Source organism: Dermochelys coriacea, chromosome 8, assembly GCF_009764565.3.
Source record: "Dermochelys coriacea isolate rDerCor1 chromosome 8, rDerCor1.pri.v4, whole genome shotgun sequence".
Lineage (NCBI taxonomy): Eukaryota > Metazoa > Chordata > Testudines > Dermochelyidae > Dermochelys > Dermochelys coriacea.
The window spans coordinates 16,118,242-16,139,154 of record NC_050075.1 but is presented as its reverse complement, the minus strand read 5'-3'; the positions used below and the strand labels follow the sequence as shown (position 1 = coordinate 16,139,154).

The following is a 20,913-nucleotide window of genomic DNA, read 5'->3' as shown; positions in this document are numbered from 1 at the left end:
CCTAGCTTTCTATAAATCATTTGGTCTATTACCACCTCTGGATTTAAAAAGCAACTTGTAAAAATAGGTAGAAAAGCATGTTTACTCAATTCCAGAGCCAGCTCCTTCAAGCTGGTTTCCATTGTTGCAAGAATTTTGCCTTCATCCTAAATTGGTGTGAAATTGCACCAGAAAAACTGGAGGCCCATTTTTTAAAGCAGGCCATACACAGCAAATATATATGCTCCTGCTATAAGAGTTTACAGAGCTGCTGCAGAAAAATTAAGTATTTTGCTTGAACCATAACTTGGGCCCTCTAACAGCTATGGGTAAGATACTGTTAAATAGCTAGAAGTATTCCAGCTTCCATAACTTGTCAATCTTTACAGGCATACCCAAGGCCAAAACTTGGCTGTTAGTTTGATTGCCAAAAACTGTACCATATACTAAGGTACAGAGATCACAAATTGTCCACAGAAGGAAATGGAAAGTTAATGTCAAGGATGTGAAATCAGCAGCAAAAGCACTGAGCCTAGATGAAAGTTCTACAATTAAAAAGAGCAAATCTAAATTTTTAAACATTTATTTATCTTCATCTTACATTCATTCGTGGTAATACAGATTTACATCCTTTTTACAAAGCTGAAGGAACAGGGTTCTTTTGAACCATTAAAACACTATTTTAAAGGATAAAAACTTGCCAGCCTTTTTACTGCATAACATCTCATGGCTATTTCTGCAAATAATTCTTTGCAAAGCTAACACAGTTAGATTGAGAGAGATTAGGAGGCAGACACTTTATCCAGTCAGTATGCATAATCCTTCCCTGCAAATACTTGGTATGCAATAGGATGAGTTTTTAAAAACTGTTTTGAATTGTAAACAAGCACATTCCAGAAATAGTGCTTAAATAGGAAACTTCTACCTGAATTAACTTTACAGTTTGAATTCTTGATCATTGTATTTAAACAGTTATCAGAACTAAAGAATACAGAGCTAGCAAACAGTCTACCCAAATAAAATATTTTAGAAGGAAAACCCTGCACTGTGGGTTTAGTTTTTTGTGAAAAGGTGAAAATCTAGGAAATCCTATCCTAACACTTTGCATGATATGCACCAGGGCTAGGCACTACCATTTAATGTACATGATTACTACAAACAAGTAAACTAGTTTACCAGCTGAAGTGATCATCACAGTTGTTGCCTAGAAGCAGATTATTATTATATCCCATAGAGAGACTTTCTATGTTCTGATATGCATCCCATAATGGACACAACTGTGAAGACAACTGAGTTTACTTTTAAAAAGTGAAGTTAGTGCATGTGAAAGGTGCTGGAATGCAAATTAAACAATTCACACACAGGAGTGGGCAAGCTTCCCCTACCCACCTCAACCAAGATTAAGGTGGACCAGTTCTAGGCAAGGGGAATCTGTCTCCATGTGTATCCCATCTTTGATCTCTCAAACTACCAAGCATGATAGTGAGTTGTGTAATGAATCTTTGTCCCTTCCAGAAATGGACTAAAATCATTTACTCAATTCAGCTAAACAGACATTTGAGTAAAGATTTATTTACTAACAACCAAAGCTGCATATGAAGAGTTGACCTTGCTCTCTGTATCATTACCTAGCTTCTGAGCCATTCAGGCCCTGCTGTCTTATTTTGAGCAAAGTATATTTCTCATTAAAAAAATCAAAGCAGCTGTTTTCTAGCCCATTTTACAGATGAAAAGTATTTCTAAAAATGTAATCCAAGCACTGTTCTCATATTTGAGACTGCTTGTAAAACTACAGGGTAGGGAGATTTATTTTTCCAATAACTTATTATTTAGAAGTATAATGACAGCATGAATAAGTGAGCTAGTTCAGTTGGAGGGCCACACATTAGTCCCAGCCATTTATCTCGACTAGATGTCTTTGGCTAAAGGACGTAATTTCACAAAAAATTTTAACAACTAGAAACTGGGAAGGAAAAACATGCAGTTAAGGGATTTACGTCAGTTCAGTGTCTGAGGTCGCTTTTCTTTTATTTAAGCACCTCATTAATATTTGAGTCAAGAAACACTGCACAGAATTTCACAGATTGGGCACACAGACTGTTTTAATATCCATCATTATGAAAATAATCACCAGACCATATAAATTCCTTCCCCGTTAAGATATGATAGCAACATGGAAATTAAATTACTGAAACTGAATAAAACAAGATGATAGTTATGAAAACAGGGAATGTTTGTCAGCAACTTTCTACACAGGACCCAGGCATTAGATCCACTGGGGGGAGAGGGGAATGGTAGGGGAGAGGAGAAAAGGAGTGGGGTGCAAAAATTCTGCAGTTTATAACCCTCTACCACCCCAATGAAGTGTGTCAGTGCTAGAGCAGTGAGCCCCCACAGAAAAATCAGTTTGGATCCAGGTCAGGAAATGCTATGAAAGCAACGGGCTCAGTCTCTGAGGGAGGGGAGAAATTGTTATGCTATGTTCAATAAGCCTTCCTGCAATGGACACAAGCAGCTTCACCAAAGGGCTCCGGGGAGAGCATATCTAGCTCACCTCAGCAGTAGGAAAGATTACTGCAAAGTATGCAGGATGGAATCCAGAGATCCTTGCAAGGCCAAACTTCCTGGAGAAATTCCCAAACGGAGATTTCTAGGATATGTTTCAAAAAAAGGGGCACATTATGGTATTTAGAGTTTTCTCGACTATTTTTAAGCCTTTGGATGACAGTTTGTTCACCCTATTTAGCACTGGACATGTACGTAAGGGACTTAAACAACCAGAGAAGAGGAGAGGAAAATAGTCTCTTCTGTTGTGTGGCAACAGCATCCAAATGGTTGTGTAAGCAGCCTGCAGTGTGAAGTGTAACCACTCTATATGAGAGCAACAAACTTGACTAAGTGGAAAAGATTCCCTTCTGGTTCTTCAGCTTTAGGCGAAGCAGAACAAACTAGTCTTCATCTTCAGCCTCCCAGAAGTCACCATCAACATTCATAGCTTGAAACAACCTGTCATACAGGCAAGAATCTGTGTTAGGAATCAGTGAACATCAACTTGAATTTGGAACTATGATTTGAACTTTGTCGCTTCTTTTTGCCATTTCACTGAAATGCACGTATTGAAACAGCCAAAGTTGAGTCAACTAAAATATTTTGCATTTCTATACTAACAACAGTGCCTAGTACAATGGTGTCTGGTCCATGACTAGGGCTCCTAGGCACTATGGTAATACAGATAATGATAATGATAATTAAGCTCTAAAGACTACTGAGAGTATTATTATTAATCATTTTTATTATGGTAGTGCCTAAGACCATACTGGAATAGAGAGCCGCAGTGTGCTAGGCACTGTCCACACAAGTAGTAGAGCGTACCTTGTCCTGAAGAGTTTACAATCTAAGTACAAGGATAGGCAAATAAGGTGTAACGCACCAAGCAGAGTGAAAAATGTGATGCAGCAAACACATCAAATTAGTTAAATAATAAATTTATTTTTGGGGGTGTGGGTTTAAGTTAGGAGGGAATAAACTAAATGGAAAGAAAAGAGAACGGAGACAGAACATTTAAGGGAAGGTGGGTAAGAGGGGTGGGGCACGGAAGGGGAGAAGGGCAATCGTGGAATGAAACTGAGGGGGAAGAAGAAGGAGGGTTGGAGCAAACAGCCAATCAGTATAGGCCAGAAAGTCCAGTCATGAACAATCCTCTGAACAGAGATCCTTTCCCCATTTTACAAGCAGGCAAACTGAGGCACAGAAAGTAGCTGAATTTTGCTACTGATTCATTTATTTGAGGACAAGGAATAGAAACTCAGAAGTCCTGACTCCTATTCCCTCCCACTGAAGCATCAATACAATGTAATATAAAAGACTCAACGTCCCAGCGCTAATCTTTAAAGCCCTCAATGGTTGGACGCCTGGCTACGATAAGACACTGGTTTCCTTTGCTAAAACCTTCTGTGATCAAAGGTTTTGTTAAGGCTGATGAAGCCCAGAGTAAATATTCAGGAGCCAATGGCCATCGTGCCTTCTCCAGCCAACGCCCTGTTGCTGGGAAGTTCCTACCACCAGAGGTAAGAAAGAGTCCAATCTTGTTGCCTTATAGCTAATGCATCACACGCCTCTTTGCACAGCATTTATTTCAAAAATGGCTGCACATGACCAGCAACATTTCATCTTGAGATAAATATAACTGAAACATATCCTCTTAAGAAAGCAGGGGAATGGAGGGGTGAAAAATGTGGTCTAAGTATTAATTTGATATGACACCTACATACCACAGTGAGGGGCACATTATACATGCACAGAAATATTTGGGAATGGAATATATTTGGAAAGAATTCTTTGATCCTGCTCGATTAGCAAAACATTCCAAGACACAGAATACAAGTCAGTGAACCAAGCTTTCACACTATTACACCCTCTCCTCCAGTTCCCCTACCACATACCCAAGTAGCAATGATCTCCTCTATTCTTCCACGCAATCCCAATGCTGATGGCATTAGGATTCAGTTCTGCAGTTCCTAAAATTTAGAGCTGCCTTCCTAAGTATTTATACCAGACTCATCACTGTGATATCTCATCACCTATACATGAAAATGAACAGTTCCAACAGGGGGAAAAAAAAATCCCTCAGAGGCATACAATATTTCAAATCATGTCTGAAAATATTTTATTCCTTTGCCTACACCTCAAATTTCTCTCTTTTTATTTTAACTTTGTAACTACCTATATAATTAAGTGAAAAAATAATTCTGGGAGGGCTTGCAAGAAAAATGCTGTACATATGGAGCTTGTATTGTGTTTGAGGGCATATATCGTGACTACGTACCGATTAAAGCATGGGGAGGATGTATCATTGAAGTGCCTATATGGGTTCACCTAGACAGAGAACCCATACAAAGCCAGCAGAAGTACTGCCTGCATCCAGTGCATGTCATCTTGTACAACCATCTAGTTTCTGGTGGGGGAAGAAACAGGGAATAGCAGTAAGAATCAACCATATCTCATGTCACTTCTAAGCCTTCAAACCTGCCTTTGTGCAATATCAGCAATCGCTATGCAACAAACGATAGAAATGTGTATTTTCAAAAATGGAACATCTGTACAGTATTTTACTATGTCACACCATCTTTGACAGACTGCAAAAATTTTAACTATAAAAGTTTTTTTATAGATCGTTTACCCACTGTATGAATAAACAAAATTTTATTCAAAAGAAATAACTTTTCATCACCAGTTATCTCATTCAACAATAAGGTCACCCCAAAATAGGTCACCAGCAGGGTCTGAGCTCTGGATCTTCTGATCCTCAGCACAGACATCTACCTACTTGAACTATAGGAGTAATTATAGCCATTACAGGACTAGCCACTAAAGGGGGGGAACCTAAATACCTAAGACAATTTTGCCAGACAGTTACCACAGCTATTGTTAGAAGCTGTAGAATACTAGATCAGGATTCCTGGGTTCTATCTCTGGCTCTGGAAAGGGACTGGCATGTACTGGTTAGATAGAATAACCACAATACATAGTTTTGGCATATTCACTAAAAGGCAGTGTTGCAAAGTGGCTAAAACTTGATTCTGCTATATTACAGCCCTCTGTTTTCTTCCCAATTCTCCTTGAAGTAACTTTGGATAATCTGTTAATTTATTTGCACAATGGGAGATTGATACTTGACTGCCTTCTAGGGTTGGGATATGAGGCCATGGTCAGTAATAAAGTCTGAAATTGATTGAAATATTAACAGCAATCAGTAGGTGAGGTTTGAAATGATGGCCTTTTGGCTCCCAGCTCAGTACACTTTTGCCTAGTTTACAGAATATTTGGTGGCAGGAGAATCTCCCTGCGAAACACTGCCTGGTACAGGCAGCCGGATTTAACCAAAATGCAGAATGGACCATAAAATCTAGTATCCTTGTGAGGTCTGTGGTGTGTCTTCACTTCAACCTGGTTTCAGGAGATGTGTACCCAGAGGAGAAGTTTCCTCTTATTGTAATGCCAACTGCTTTTGCTAGCTGCAGAAGTGAGGACAAGCTTTATTGCAAGTGTAAGTCTACAATATTGGTGAATGTCATTCCCCATTTATGAACTAGTAGCCTGTGTTAAAGAAGCTTTATTTGGCTGCATTAGTAAACACACTGGAAACCTCACTTTTTCCTGAACTGTTTGCTGGCAACCTATTTCCCCAGCACCTAGGGAACTACTAATGAATACCTTTAAAAACTGAAAATACCTATTTTTTATTAAATGTAATACTCAAAAGTAAGACTAGAGTAGCCAGCAGCAGGGATGAGGCACAAATGGAATCATATGGACCCTACAAATGAAAGTCCTAATTCCCTGGCATTGGTCCCCATAGTGAATCACATTAGCAACATCGGACAGTAACAATTAAGAACAAATGTGATTCTCCAAGTTTAGCCCAATAAACTCACTCTATAGGAGTGCCACAACAAGGGCAGGCCTTTGAGTTCTTTTCTAGCCATTCTCTACTTTCCATCTCCTCAAGGGCTTTCTGAATCACTCTTTTGCCATAGCGCTGCTCCAAAAATAATTTAGTGGCCTCATCTGCTTCTTGGTACTCATTACGCAAATCCATTAGCTTTTCTAAGGAGTGAAATAAAGACAGAAAAACACATTAGCCTTACATACAGCACTGCATATGGAAGTCCCACACTTAGCTAAAACGATGAGCCAAACTCATTGTAAACATAATCCAGGAGATTCCAAAGATTGCAAGGGACAAGAGGATTACAAAACCCCTGCTAGGAGAATGAGGCAGCAACAGCCACCCAGAAGTTCCACCCAGCTGCTGATACTAGTATAATCTACCACCTCTCAGCTGTGCAAACTCCAGGACCAACAAACAAAACACATCAGGGACAAGTATTTGATACTTTTTTTAAACATGTTATGTTTGAGATTCTCAAACAAGATATTCTTTGTACTATTTTATACATCTGCTGAATATGCAGTTGAGGTTAAAAAAAGCAAACAAAATGGTAAGATGCATGAGGAACAGAATGAAAGTTTATATTGAAAATATTCCAATTCCATCATATGAATCACCTTCGCTGGGAATGCTGTGTTCTAGTCACCCTACCTCAAAAAACTTAAAGTGGAAATAAAAGCTTTGTGACCAAAACAATTACAGGCATGGAAAAAAAATTCATATGACATGAAACTGAAAAGATTAGGATTGTTTAGTTCAGAGGGGAGACGAATAAGAGAGTGTACATGATAAAGGTATACAGAACAAAGAGTAGAAAGGAGGTAGATTAGACACTTGTATTTACCCTCTCTTGTAATTAGGACTGTCAATAAAATTGAAATAGGTAGCATATTAAAAATTGATACAAGGAAATATTTTTTGCTAACACCATACATTTAGTGGAACTCTATCACAAGACAACAAGGCCAAATGCTCAACAAAATTCAGAAAAAGGAATGGACATTTATATTGTGGCAAGATGGCTGATGTTAGTATGGGGGGTCCTGCGCTTTTCTTGGCAGGGGAGCTAAGACGCCACTCCTTGCTCCTGGTCTTAGGCAGCCGAGGTCCCCGCTAATGGCCCGGGAAGGTGGTAGAGAAGGGAAACGGGGAAGGGGTCTGGGTTTGCTCCTCACTCTGAGCCCAGCCCCTCTCAACTCCTGTGGGTTCTTACCCTCTTCCCCTTTGGATGGGGAACCTTCGGTCCTTAAACGTAGGGGGGAGGAAGTCTCCCTCCCCTTCTGGGGCAGTGTCTCCCTTATTTGAAAGACCAGAGAACCGAAGTCTTACAACACACCTCCAAGCTCCAGTCCTCTGTCCTTCCTCCTCTTCCCCTAACTGCCTGAAGCAGGGGGGTTTATTAGGTTCCTGACAGGTCTTAATTGACTACAGGTGCTCCAATTAACCTGTAGCAACCCTCCCTAGTCTACAGGGAACCACTCCTTAATTAGCCTAGGAGTTATATATTTCCCCTCTACCACTGCTCCCTGGCCCTCCTGTATCACAATATGGATAATATCTTGAGTTACACTAGTATTAAAATGTCTGGAATATAAACACTCATGCTTCATGGCATATGGGTAAACTCCTCAAAAGCTGGAAGAAATTTCCTTTGGACATGTTATTCCATAAATGTCCATTTTAGGGTTTCTTGCCCTACCCTCAAGCATTTGCCACCAGCCACTGTGGGAAACAGGAATGTACCCTGTGTATCATATTTCCCTCTAAGTAATCAATACTAATTTTCTTTTTAAAAAAACCTCAAGATATACAAATGGTTAAGTGAGCAACTACAATGCCATAACCACTTTCCTTCTAAACTGTGTCATTTGTTCATCTAACTTGTTGCAGCATGTCTAGCCATTCAACTGTAAACTCTTCAGAGTAGAGGCCAGCTCTTCAACTACATTCAACCTCTCATCCCCACTACACAGAGTCCTACCACACAAACGGATGTGTCAACTCACTTACCACTTACTATAACAGATACAGAAGTAGAAATGTTTCCGAGTGTCTATTTAATATCACTGAATTCTACAATGAAAGCTGCAATTCACTTTGTGTTCCATTGCCAAAACAGTGCAACTCACCTGCAGTGACTTTACATTGAGAGACTCCGTGATAAGTCATTTTACAGAGGGTACAGAAGGCATAGTTGCAACGGGAACATATGCCCATGGTGCAACCTGGCTCTTGCATCACTGGAGTCTGACAGCATGGACGAGGACAATATACCACGTCTGCCATCAAGTCCAAGCTGGACTGCAGAAGTAGGCGGTCATAACGTGCAAACAACTCCTCTCCAACCAATTCCTTAACCTAAACAAAGTTCAAACAACATTATATTTGCTGGATTCAGATGTTCAATCTATTAGCTCTGGTAGAAAAAACTTTAGGATATGAGCACCAACAACCAGCTTAAATTTGCTTTAGCACATTTTAAACATTACTCTCATTCTGATCAGGAGATTACTGCAATAATCAGAGAGAAAGTACACAAGTTATTGATGATACTCTAATTAAATCTGCAGCCACTGCACATAATAGTGGTAGATTAATGATTTTGCTGCCCCTAGGCCCTGAAATAATTGCTGCATCCCCCCCCAGAGGCTCCCGGCCCTCCCATTGCAGCTCACCTCCGCTCAGACTCCTCCCCTGAGCGCGCCACCAGGTCCTGCTTCTCCCCACTCCCTGCAAGTGCTCGTGCGCGAAACAGCTTCGCAAAGGAGGGGGAAAAGAGGGGGGAATGTGGCGCACTCAGGAGAGGCGGCGGGGATTTGGGGAAGAGGACCAATAGGGGTAGGGAGAGGGCAGGAAAGGGGTGGAGGGTGCGAACGAACACTGTGGGAAGCAGCCTCTGGGTGCTATTATAAATTTGCCGCCCCTGCAAATTTGCCGGCCTTAGCTGTGTCAGCCTAGGCATTAATACGCCGCTGGCACATAATCATCTTAAATATTCTAAAGAACAGATTCACTAGCAATTCAAATCCCAGGCACTGACAGTTTAGAGTCACATAGTGAAAACAACGAGCACAATCAGTGGGATCATATTAAGTCAAACTGGTGTCCAAGACATCTGAAATTAATAGTGGGCAAAACTGGTGCCAGGTGATCTAATTTTAACTCAGGAGCATGTAAGTGGTCTCTGGGTAGCATGAAAAAACTCTGTGCTTTAATTACTATGGTTTGAGCAAAAATCCATTATATACAATTCAGCTTTATTAGTAAGCTAGAGGTGTGCATGCACTGATTACATACTTCTGCTATTACCTGGCCAGGAGTAGCAACAGAAGAACACTTTGGTTCTGGACAGCTGAGGCAGTGGACCTGGCCATCCCTGATCTGAATTTCAAAGTAGTCCTTTAAACAGGATTTGCAGTATATATGCCTGCACTCCATGAAGTACATACATTCACTACCCAGCTTCTCAGAAAAGCAGATGCTGCACAAGAACATCTTGCTGTTAAAGCATTTTTTCTGCTGAGCCTGATCAAAGTCCAAGATTTCCCTTATCAGACTTGACAGAGACTCCACATCCTGTACAGCTCTTTCATCAAGGATTTCTTCTTGTGCTGTTGCAGCACCTGCTGCGCCACAACAATCCAGCTCTTCTGAGTTCAGAGGAAACAGAGATGTCCTGCTCTGCCCATTTGCTTGATGGCACATTTTTAGTTCATATGGGGAGGTGATGTTCAGGTAAGCTAGTGTTTCTTCCTTAAGAAATTGCATCCAGGCAAACAAGACCACACAGCCTCGGTTCTCTTCCCATAAGTTGTCTAAGTGCTTGCAAAGTGCAGTAAGCTAGAAAAGAAAAGTTTGAGCTTAGAACCCAAAAAGAACAGCTCCACCTTCCAACAACTCCTGACTCATCTTAGAACAATTTCCCTCTCATATGGTACTTTTTAAGGCAGCTTCAGATTTCAAGTTTAGGCCATGAACTAATTTAGTTTAACAAGGTCTTTGTTGTTTGTACTCACTGGGAAATAATGAGAGCATAATTTTACATCCTCACCTGATCACTTGCTAACCTCCAAAGCAAAAATCCTCAGTCTACACCTTACCCTATACAGAAAACGAACTAAGTCAGCTGCATTACAAAATATTAGGAAGTATTGCAAGTAATTGTAAAGAAATGTAGATTTAGAAATAAAAATAATATGATGTGATAAGTAACTTAGATACAGTTCTATATGCTTTACTGCATGGATTAAACAACATTTGTTTCAGGGTGACCTAGCTAAAATATTTTTTATACGTGTATGGTGCCCTGCCTTTTTATGTTTAAAGAAAGCCTGAATAATTTGTTTTCAGGTCTCTCTCCTGCTGGATTTTTCCCTCAGAATTTTGAATACCATCTTGCCTTCTTCATAAAACGTAAGGCAGCAAAAAGGGGACACCTAATTTCCCACCAGCTTTGCAGTCACTTTTAAACTTATAAATTAAAAACCACCTGTAGCATAATCAGAACTCATTTCCTTTCAAGTGAATACGTAAGAACACTCTAATTACTGCCAGACCTATATACTGATCTAGATATTTTGGGTTACAGGAGGAAGTTATTTTTAGTGAACAACAAAAACAAAGTAATTATGATGCATATTTAACAATCTCAGCTTTGAAGTTCTGAGTTTAATGAAAGAAATCAGCCTCATTATTCTGACTGGACTAAATGTAGCACATTTGGAAGTCAATTCAAGATTCAGCAAACTACTCACCTCTGGTTTTAAGTATAATGCTTTAAGTGTTTTCATCTGATGTACTTCAGTGGTGTTATTTTAAACATTAAAATCTGTATACAATAGATACCACATGCTTTCACTAATTCATACAGCATTTGCCTTTTGGGTTTTCATTATCAAACACTGAACACATTCTTATCTGCTTTGTACATCTGCTTGGTACCAGAGACTTCCCCCCTTCTACTTCTGCCTGACTTGCAGTGAAATTTTACTATTCCAGTTTTATATAATTATCTTAGTAATTTAAATGAAGTTAGGATATGAGTATTCTGCTTATCGTGCAACTAGCTTTATTTGTTTGAGTGTTAGTTTACTGGCAGCAGTGTAGTTTGAAAACAGTCTGAATTCTTAGCTGATTAGCAAGTTCCCATTCATAACCTTCAGCTTGTCTTTTCCAAATTATACTAACCAATCACTGCTCATACATTGCAACAGCTCATGCTACAATTACTGCATGTTAATTCAGACAATGATTACTGCTGTTTCAGCAAAAGTCAAGTTAACTGAAATGTGATCACCTCAGCTGAGTGCACATTTGCCAAAGAATAAAAACTGGACATGTTAATTGGAAGTTGTTTGCTCTGAAAAAGCCTAATCTATGGAAAGAAATTGATTCTCTATCTTCCTCCCTGATATTTTATACAGCAGACTATAGAAGGAAAATAAATGTTAACTTTAATAACAAAGTATAATTTACAAACAAGGGACACCCCTCCACATACCAAGGTTTGTGTTGCTCTACTAATTGGCCACTGCTCAGCAATGAACTCTAGGTGCACAGTCTATTAGTTGTATCATCAGGCACCATGTTTTGATCACACTATTCAGTGGAATTATTTGTACACTGCCTACCACAATGGAGCTGGCCTGTAGATGCTACTGTAATACAATAATAGCACACAACAAATAAAGGCCTATGCAACTGAAATTTTAGTTAATTTGTGGGAAAAAAATCTAGATGACATGCTTGTTTCATATAAACTTACTACTGCACAGTAAAGAATTTGATATAGCTGCATGTTAGACAATCAAGGGATATCAGCTATTTTGCAAATACCCAGTAACATTAATGCAATAATAAAGAGTTCAATTGGAAGTATCCAGATATGTTATACCCACTGTACCCAAACATAATGGATGCATTCTTCCACCTATGAAAAGATATGGGTGGTTGTCCTGCATAATCTCACTACCAAATGCAGGTTTTTAGTTTGTGTAATTTTAAAAAAATGTATACATCTCATACACAGTTAGTTCTGATAATGTGGTTTTGAATAAGCAAATTCAAAATGCTTTAAAGTTTCATTATGTTTATAATCCAGTTGCTCTCTTTCTTGCAAGTTTGAAATTGAAGTGTCCTCAATGAAGACTGCTCTCTACTCACACCTGCATCCTGGATTGTTATTTTTGGATTGCTCACAAATGCTGGGTTAATAGCATCACATGTTTACAAACATCAGAAAAGGCAGGTTAAATTCTGGGGCTATCAATCCTAAGAGCATCTCTTTAATCTACCATTGCCTTTATCAGCCTTTGGATCTCAAGATCTTTAGCTGCTATTAACAGAGCTATGACTCTCTGCTGAGATTTTAAAAATACATACACTTGTGTGTTCTTTCACTAAATATTTTTGTTCTTCAAGAAAATATTTTACAGTATCTTACTCTTAAATAGTAAAAAAAACCCCAACCCTCTTAAATAGAAAAAAAAAGTATTTCAAGAAGAATGATTATATATGAATACCTGCCCTTCTTAAACGGCGGAAGGCACCTGAGTCTCATGACACACAATACACAAGATTTTCAGATATAGGCTGTATTTGCATAGCACAGTGTATACATATTCACATGTACCTACTCTTATAACGCACAGGATATAAGCAGAGATGAAACAGGACATCCAATTGCTAAGATTGGGATTTTCAAAAGTGGCTAAAGGCCAGATGTCCAAATAGGTGCCTATAGACGCAGATAAGCACCAACAACAATTATAAAAGCACCTAAAGCAAGTTAGGTGCTTAATACCCATTGAAATGAATGGGAGTTAATCACTTAGGCACTTCTAAAAATACCACTATGCATCTCTCTGAATCTTTAGTACCTTTAAAATTCTGGCCATAAGTGTCTTAGGAACACAGTCACATTTTCAAAATTGACTTCAGCACTTAAGAGCCTATGTTTCATTGACAGTCAATGGGACTTAGACTCCTAAGTCACTTAAATGCTTTAACATTTTTTTATCCTAAATGATTTAGCAGCCTAAATTCTATTGATTTTCTATGGGACTTGTGCATCTAAGTAATTAAAATGCTTCTGAAAATCCCATCCTTTATCCTTAAGAATCTTGCAGCATGAAGAAAAAAAGACTGTTGCCAAAGGGCACCAATAAAAATGACTCCTTATACCATTCATTAGAAGTATGTATTATACTTCATGATGCTAATTGTTTCCTCCAACTGAACCTGGATGTTAAAAGCAAAGTTCTATCCAACTATTCTTTCACCTGCTGCATTTACAACTATTACACTATTAATTATAAAAATTTTTTTTATGTTCATGAAAGGTACAAGAAGTGTCAAGAAGATTTTAAACCAAACCTGAGTCCGAGAGAGCCACTTGCTGCTGAGTGTGAACACAGGTGGAGAGACTGATGGATAATCTAGTGGGAGTTCAAAATTCAACACAAGTGGAGGCAGAAAGCAAATTGTGTATTCAAATCCACTGTTCTGCAGACACTCTGTGGGACTTCCTGAATCAAAGACAGTTGATTGATGCAAGTTGAGAGAGATCAACAGAACTATAATTCTAGGTGTGGTGGCCTCAAAGCTTAACTGTATAATAAAGTTCCCAAGAAACCTCTTTTCATTTGATAAATTTTTAGTTTAACTGCTTTACTGAGACTTAAGTAAACAATGTGCCTTTTTAGTGCTACAACATTTCATACACAGTTGTGTGCTGGAGGCTGAAACAGTGAAGATTGACTTAGTTAATACCATGATCTGTCAGATAAATTACAAACCAGATAGTACGAAAAGGCAAATCCTCAAGAATAAGAGTAAATAAACTTTGTTGTTCTAACAACAACAAGAAAAGGAACAAGCCTCTCTAATTTTATCATTTATCACTGACAGTTTTCCTTAGAGAAAAAGCAAATTCATATTTCAGAGGTCTTTCCAGAGAAAGAAGTGTCTAGTGGACAGAGCACAGCATTGTGGATCTGTCACTGTTTCACTGTACAGTTCTGGACAAATAACAGTTAATAGGTAAACTAAAGCAGAGGCACCTCTGATGGAGTTAATATGCACCTGACAGATTGGGAAACTTAAAAGGACACAATTAATTTGAAAAATAGTCAAATTAAAAACAGAGTTAAAGTAATTTCAAGTCCCTCTGCCAAATGTTTTAAAGTGGGGGTTTGTTATTTGTAACTTGTGTTGCTGAGTTTGGCTCATACAAACAAGGAAAACTGAATGATTGCATATGGGAACCAAGGAAGCCAGCTACACATGCACAATGGTGTCAAATACACAAATTAAAATACCCGAATACAAAAAAATATTTTCTTGAAACTGACAATTATAGTAGTGCTCGGTGTTACCTGTAACAGTAGGCAATTTTTTTTCCCCAAAGAGAAGTATTTTAAAATAGACAGTGTCGTTTAACTAATATTTCAAAACTCAGTCTCAGATGAAAGGCAGTACAGAAATGCAATGCAATGCAATCCAAAAGCACACCAGATCGACATGAAATTAACATAAAGATCTAGATTAGTTTACTCCACAGGTCCCCATAGTCTAATGAATGCTCAAGTCACACAAAAATATTCCAACTTTAAATTAAAATATTTTAGAAAAAAAAAGTATTTTGAAATACTAGAGATGAATTCTCCTTAGCAAGTAATTTGAACAAACCATTAAAAATTCCATTCTAGGAAACTATTATATTTGAAATTTAGAAGTCCACCCTCTTTAGTTTTGATCTTTCAGAGTGATGTGCAAATACTTAAAGCAAGAATTACATTGTGAAGTTATAGCTATGAGTGATACCCATCCCAGCTGTAATGTGTGATAAATTGTTCATGACCTCAAAGTTCTAAGAAGAGAAAATGAAAAATGTTTGGGTAACCACCTTTGGAACATGTGTATGAAAATATAGATTATTTTAATAAAAACTTATTTAAAGATAATGCAAAACATCTGGACTCACCACTCACAAATATTTTGAAGTTTTGGGGCAACTCCAGACAAATTCTTGTTTCTCCTCCTTGGGCAGAGTCTGCCCTCTTAAATTCATCTTTATCATAAATACTAGCTAGAGCCAGCAGCTCATCCTCCTGAGCTTCCTTATCTTCTGAAGACATTTAACTTTTCTGCAAAATTAAGAAAACCACCCAAAAAAATGAGTTAAACAGATAAGTCAAACAGCCTGTATATATTTAATGTTATTAGAATAAAATTTAGAAGAAACAATAAAACATGAAAATACTACCAAACATAATTACTCTTTCTTCAGGTTAAAGATCCTGCACATGTTCTATCATTTGTTGGCAGTTTTAAAATTATAAAAAAAATGTCTCTCTTGAAAACTTTGATAATGAGAGACCAACCCTTAGAACTGGGGTGGGCAAACTACGGCCGGTGGGCCACTTCTGGCCCATCAGACGTTTTTATCCAGCCTCGAGTTCCCACCGAGGTCGGGGGCTTGTGCCGCTCTGCCCACCCGGTGCTCCAGCCGGGGAGTGGAGTCAGGGGCTTGCCCCGCTCTGCCCACCCGGCGCTCCCCAGCCCCAACTCATAATTCTCTTGATGAGCACCATCTTCCGGTATGCAGAGCCACACTGTGCAGGTGAGACCTCACTGCACTGTTTCCAGGATCGCAACCATGCCCCTATGCAGCAGCCCTGTTCCCCTGTCCCTCCCATGCGGCAGCATGCCCAATCCCCTCATGGTCTCCTACGGCCCCATCTTCAAGAGCCTTGAAGCCTCCCAGGGGCTGCACCCATCCCAGCTAGGGTGCCTCCACCTGTGGTGGTGCCTGGTACGGCTGCCTTGGTGTCACTGCCAGCAGGGCTCCTAGGAGTCCCCAGTACCGCCCCTGTACAGCTACCCCCCCCACGCTACACCCATTGAGTCCTCCCTTCCCCCCCGGTAACATCCCTTATAGAGCCCTCCCATGCTACACCTCCTAGAGTACCCCTCCTTCACCGGGGATTCATGGCCCACCATACAATTTCCATACCCAGATGTGGCCCTCAGGCCAAAAGGTTTGCCCACCCCGCCTGAGAAAGTAAGAGGCTGAAGAACACTATAGAATGAAACATGCAATGGAGTGTTAATAGTATCAAGATGGCACTTTGTTAATGCTTGAGATGGAAACCACAGACCAAAGAGGGGACAAAGATTGGGGGGGGGGGGAAGGAAGTAGTAACAGTGTAGCGCTCTTCCAGTAGGCTGGCTATCACCTACCCAGTACATCTAAAAATATATTTTTGATTAAAATTATTTCAAATGACAAGCAAGAACACACGGACCCGCAAACAGACATCAAGTTGGTGCATTTCTATACCGTTTCAGTAAACAATTTAAAGAAGCTCTTTTAAAAAAATCTTTGCAATTTCATTACCTTTTCCGTTACAATTGCAAAACAGTAGCAACTAGAGTTGCAGGTACTGTTAGTGACCCAGCACAGCCACGTAAGTAAGGCCAGGGCATAGACACTGCTCATTCTTTGGAGGGAACTGGAAGTCACAAGCTTTTTCTGTGGGGAAGCAAGAAAACTGTAGGTTCTGCTGCCAGGACAGGCATGGTGATGAAGCTCAGTATTTGTCTGCTGCCTATAACAAAAAATTAGAGAGATTAAAATCCTCTCAGCATTTCCATTATGAGCTGCGGTTATCAACAGTTTCACTCAAGTGAGCCTTGGCATTCACACTCAATGACCCAGAGGGTTTTTTTTTTTTTTTTTTAAAGCTTTCGAAAGTACACATCCCAATTATGCATGTAAGCCCTGATCCTGCAATTGAATCTATTAGTGCAGACCCATGGGCTGAGCACAGTTCCACTGAAGTCAACGGGGTTCCATGCTAGTGGATCCAATTGCAGGATTAGGGGCTTACCTGATTACAGCTCAGAAAAACTGCTCACTGGTAATAGTGATGGGTCGGAGGAGATCTGTTTCAACCATTTGAACTTATCCATGAGATTCAAATGAGTAAATAATACTTTTGAAAAAAATCCATACTTGTATACTTCTATTTTTGTAAATATAACCAAGAAAGGTGCATTAAAAAAAACAAACAAACAAAGGAGAGATACAAGTCCAATTCAAACCCTTACACACTAGGAAACTCAGATATGTAATTTAATTATGTAAATCTGAATCATTCCTTCCTTTAACATACCACTGTGCCTAGCATATAAAGAACTCTGCTAACTCTCACTTGGCTAATGCAACAGAACAACAATTCTCAGAAGGACCTGCATGGTCTCACCATGTTTCCAAACAAACAAATAATACAGAGTTTAAACTACAACTCTCAAAAGCGTGATTTAAAGTACATTTTGTGATACAATGCTCTCGATTTCATGACCTGTTTACTTATTAATTTGCAATGGGCATTCCAATCATCAGTGCAAGTCAGATGTAAAAGACTGAGTATGTCTTTCTGCTCTCATGCTATGCCTACATTGCAACCAGAGGCACGATTACAGTTTGTTGTAGACGTACCAGGCTAGCTTTAATCTAATTAGTTTACTTAAGAAGGCAGCAAGGATGTAGTGGTCTGGGCTGTCCAAGCCCACTGTGGTCCCTGGTTATGTACTTGCCCGACTAGCCACACTGACATATCTCTGCAGCTATTTTAAACAACCTAGCTAGATGAAAGATGGCACAGGTACATCTACACAAGATGAAAATTACACTCTGGTTGCAATGTAGATATAATCTCAGGCCTGGTTTACACATAAAAATTAGAACAACCTAGCTACAGGTGCTGTGCTGCAAGAAGTTACATGTTCTGAAGACTGTGGCTATGTTAACAGAAGAATTCTTCTACTGACCCATCTATAACCTCTGAGTGGTGAATTAATTACACCAACAAAAAAATCCCTTTCGTTGTAGGAAGTGTCTACACTAAAGTGGCATAGCAGCAGCACCTAGTTGTAGAGCAAATATGGCCTCAGGTTCCTGCAATACTTAGTGCTTGTCTTTGCTGCAGTTGTTATAACTCAAGTGTTGCCCCCAACACAACACCTGTCCATGCACAAAGACCTTAACTCAAGTGCAGTGACACTTTTAACTCAAGTTGGCTGGTTAGGGGATACAGCTCAACTCGAACAACCTCTCAGCTGCTCACAAAATCGCACTGTCCAGCTCAAGTAGTATTTCCAACTCCCAGCGTGGCCACTCTTGCTGGAGCAGTTAACTCTAGTGTAGACAAGTTGAGTTAAGCCGCAGAGCCCCACAAACTAACAGAGTGTGTTTGAAAGGAGACTTTCGGCCCTGGGAAGTACGCCCCTAGCAGGTAACTCCAACGGGACTTCAGGACAGAAGAGTCAGGCCCTTGATTCTTAGACAGTTTCCCAACCCTTTTCCCAGCCAGCCCCTCTCCCCGCACCGCTGCCCCCCCCGTCCCGCCCCCTCTCCCCCGCACCCGCTGCTGCCCCCCGTCCCGTCCCTCTCCCCGTACCACTGCTGCCCCCCCGTCCCGTCCCTCTCCCCGTACCACTGCTGCCCCCCCCGGACCCCCCGTCCCGTCCCTCTCCCCGCACCGCTGCTGCCCCCCCCCGGTCCCCCTGTCCCGTCCCTCTCCCCGCACCGCTGCCCCCCCCGTCCCGCCCCTCTCCCCGCACCGCTGCGGCCCCCCCCCGGTCAGCCCCTCTCCCCGCACCGCTGCTGCCCCCCCCGGTCAGCCCCTCTCCCCGCACCGCTGCTGCCCCCCCCCCCGGTCAGCCCCTCTCCCCCCGCACCGGGCCCCCCCGGTAAGCCCTCTCCCCGCACCCGCTGCCCCCCCCCCCCCCCGGTCACAGCCCCTCTCCCCGCACCGCTGCCCCCATTGCCCCAACCCACCCCCTTCCCTCATGCTGCTCCCCCCCCGCCCCCACCCTTGCTTCCAGGCCTGCCCCACCCATCGGCCCCCCCCCGCTGCCGTCACAGCGCGCACCCTCGCTCCCGGCGGCCCGGCTCACGCTCCCTCCCCCGCGCCCGCACGGCCTCCCGCTCCCAGCGCCGGCCCCCAGTGGAGGCGCGGAAGCGGTCGGGCCTACTCCGCGGGACTCCCCGTCCCCGGCGCTCACCTGGCCCGCGCGGCGGCCTCCACCCCCTGCCCACCCCTCACCTCGCAGCCGGGTCCTAGCGCGGCCGCCGGCCGCCCGGGGCGAGCCCTACGCAGCGCAGCTCGGAGCCAGCGCCCCCTGCAGGAGGGAGGCGGGCCCTGCGGGGCCGCCGCTGACCCGAGGGGTGGGGGGCGTCCGCGGCCGGCGCGGACGCGTTGAGGGGAAGGTCCGAGCGGCCCCCGTCAAGCGCGGGCTTGAGGCGGCGGAGACGCGCGGGACCCGAGCTTGGCTTTCCCGCAACTGCGAGCCTGGAGAGCCGGGGCAGGAACGAGCTCTCGTGCGCCCCGGCGCCGGACGTTGCGGCGCGATCGATTAGGAAGCGCGCCGCGGGGGCCTTGCCGGCGGCCCGCCCCAGCCTGGCAGCGCCTGGGCCCTGGCCCCGCTACTTACGCAACGCCGCGCTCCAAAGCCCGGCTGCAGCAGCAGCAGAGGCGACTTCGGTTCAAACGCTGCTGCATCGAGAGCTCAGTCTGTGATTCTCCGCTCGGGACCTGTCGTATAAACAGGCTCCACTGGGAGCGGCTCAGCCTCCTCGCCCTCAGGTCGGGACCCACCTCTCCAGTCGTGCCCATGGGTGAGGGATACAGCGCATCCCCTTCTTAGGGCAGCAGCTCCCAGTCGAGCTGCCCTCAGCGCAGCCTGGGTCTGGGTCATTGTGCAACTCATTTGAAATGCAGTGCTCTTGCAAACATTGAATTAAAACGTATAATGAACTGAATTATAATGCCGCAAATGGTAGGAGCTCTTCCTTTTGGCCAAATGACCAAAGGGTTTAAAAAAAAAAAAAGTAATCGCACCAGATATTGCAAATCAAGCTCTGCAGGGCTTTGTGTAAGCTCAAAATTTCGTCTCACTCTCGCCCAGGAGTTAATATCTTTCGTTGGACCTCACCCACCTTGCCTCTCTCATATCCTGAACAAAAAACTCTGCTTAAATTCTCTCACACGGTAAGCAATTGTGTTTTAATGTTAGGTTACTTAAACTTTAAAAAAAATAGTAACTTTAACCTGTTAACACACAGGCCCTCAGGGACCTAATTTATGCCCTTCAGTGCAGAATTTTCAAACAAGGTGACGTTGATTTAGACATGTTAGTCTCATTGACTTCAAAACAACAAACACTGATGGAATACAGGTTAGTTGAAGCATTTCAGTTTTGTGTAAAGTTGATATAGCAGAAAAGGATGGTGATTGCAAGTAAAGGCTATTTATTTACTTTGAATCTACTATTACAGAAACTTCTGTACATCTAGGTTTACTCATACCTTGAGCAATGCTGTTTTCCTTGTAATCTTGGTTCTCCCACTGCAGTTCCTTATGTAATCTTGCCTATTAAAAGTAAGCTCTTCAGGGCAAGGACCTGATTTACTCATG

At 42.0% G+C, this 20,913-nt stretch overlaps 1 protein-coding gene across 3 annotated transcripts; it reads right to left on the bottom strand.

The window, feature by feature from the left end:
• Positions 1 to 546: 546 nt before the first annotated feature.
• Positions 547 to 20,016, bottom strand: RNF14 (ring finger protein 14). 3 transcript variants are annotated; one of them, XR_006273783.1, is made up of 9 exons: positions 19,760 to 20,016; positions 16,830 to 17,040; positions 15,414 to 15,576; positions 13,805 to 13,956; positions 9,740 to 10,270; positions 8,560 to 8,788; positions 6,415 to 6,585; positions 4,805 to 4,935; positions 547 to 2,985 (listed from the first exon to the last, which is right to left on the bottom strand). XR_006273783.1 is itself a non-coding variant. In XM_043490919.1 (8 exons), exons 3-8 carry the CDS (start codon positions 15,565 to 15,567, stop codon positions 2,962 to 2,964), a joined length of 1,263 nt encoding a protein of 420 aa, XP_043346854.1. In that variant the 5' UTR covers positions 15,568 to 15,576; positions 16,830 to 17,040; positions 19,760 to 20,016; the 3' UTR covers positions 547 to 2,961. The 3 variants fall into 3 exon arrangements, 1 of the variants encoding a protein (XP_043346854.1); XR_006273784.1 differs by lacking the exon at positions 19,760 to 20,016 and adding an exon at positions 19,543 to 19,685; XM_043490919.1 differs by lacking the exon at positions 4,805 to 4,935 and having other exon boundaries at positions 547 to 2,987.
• Positions 20,017 to 20,913: the final 897 nt, after the last annotated feature.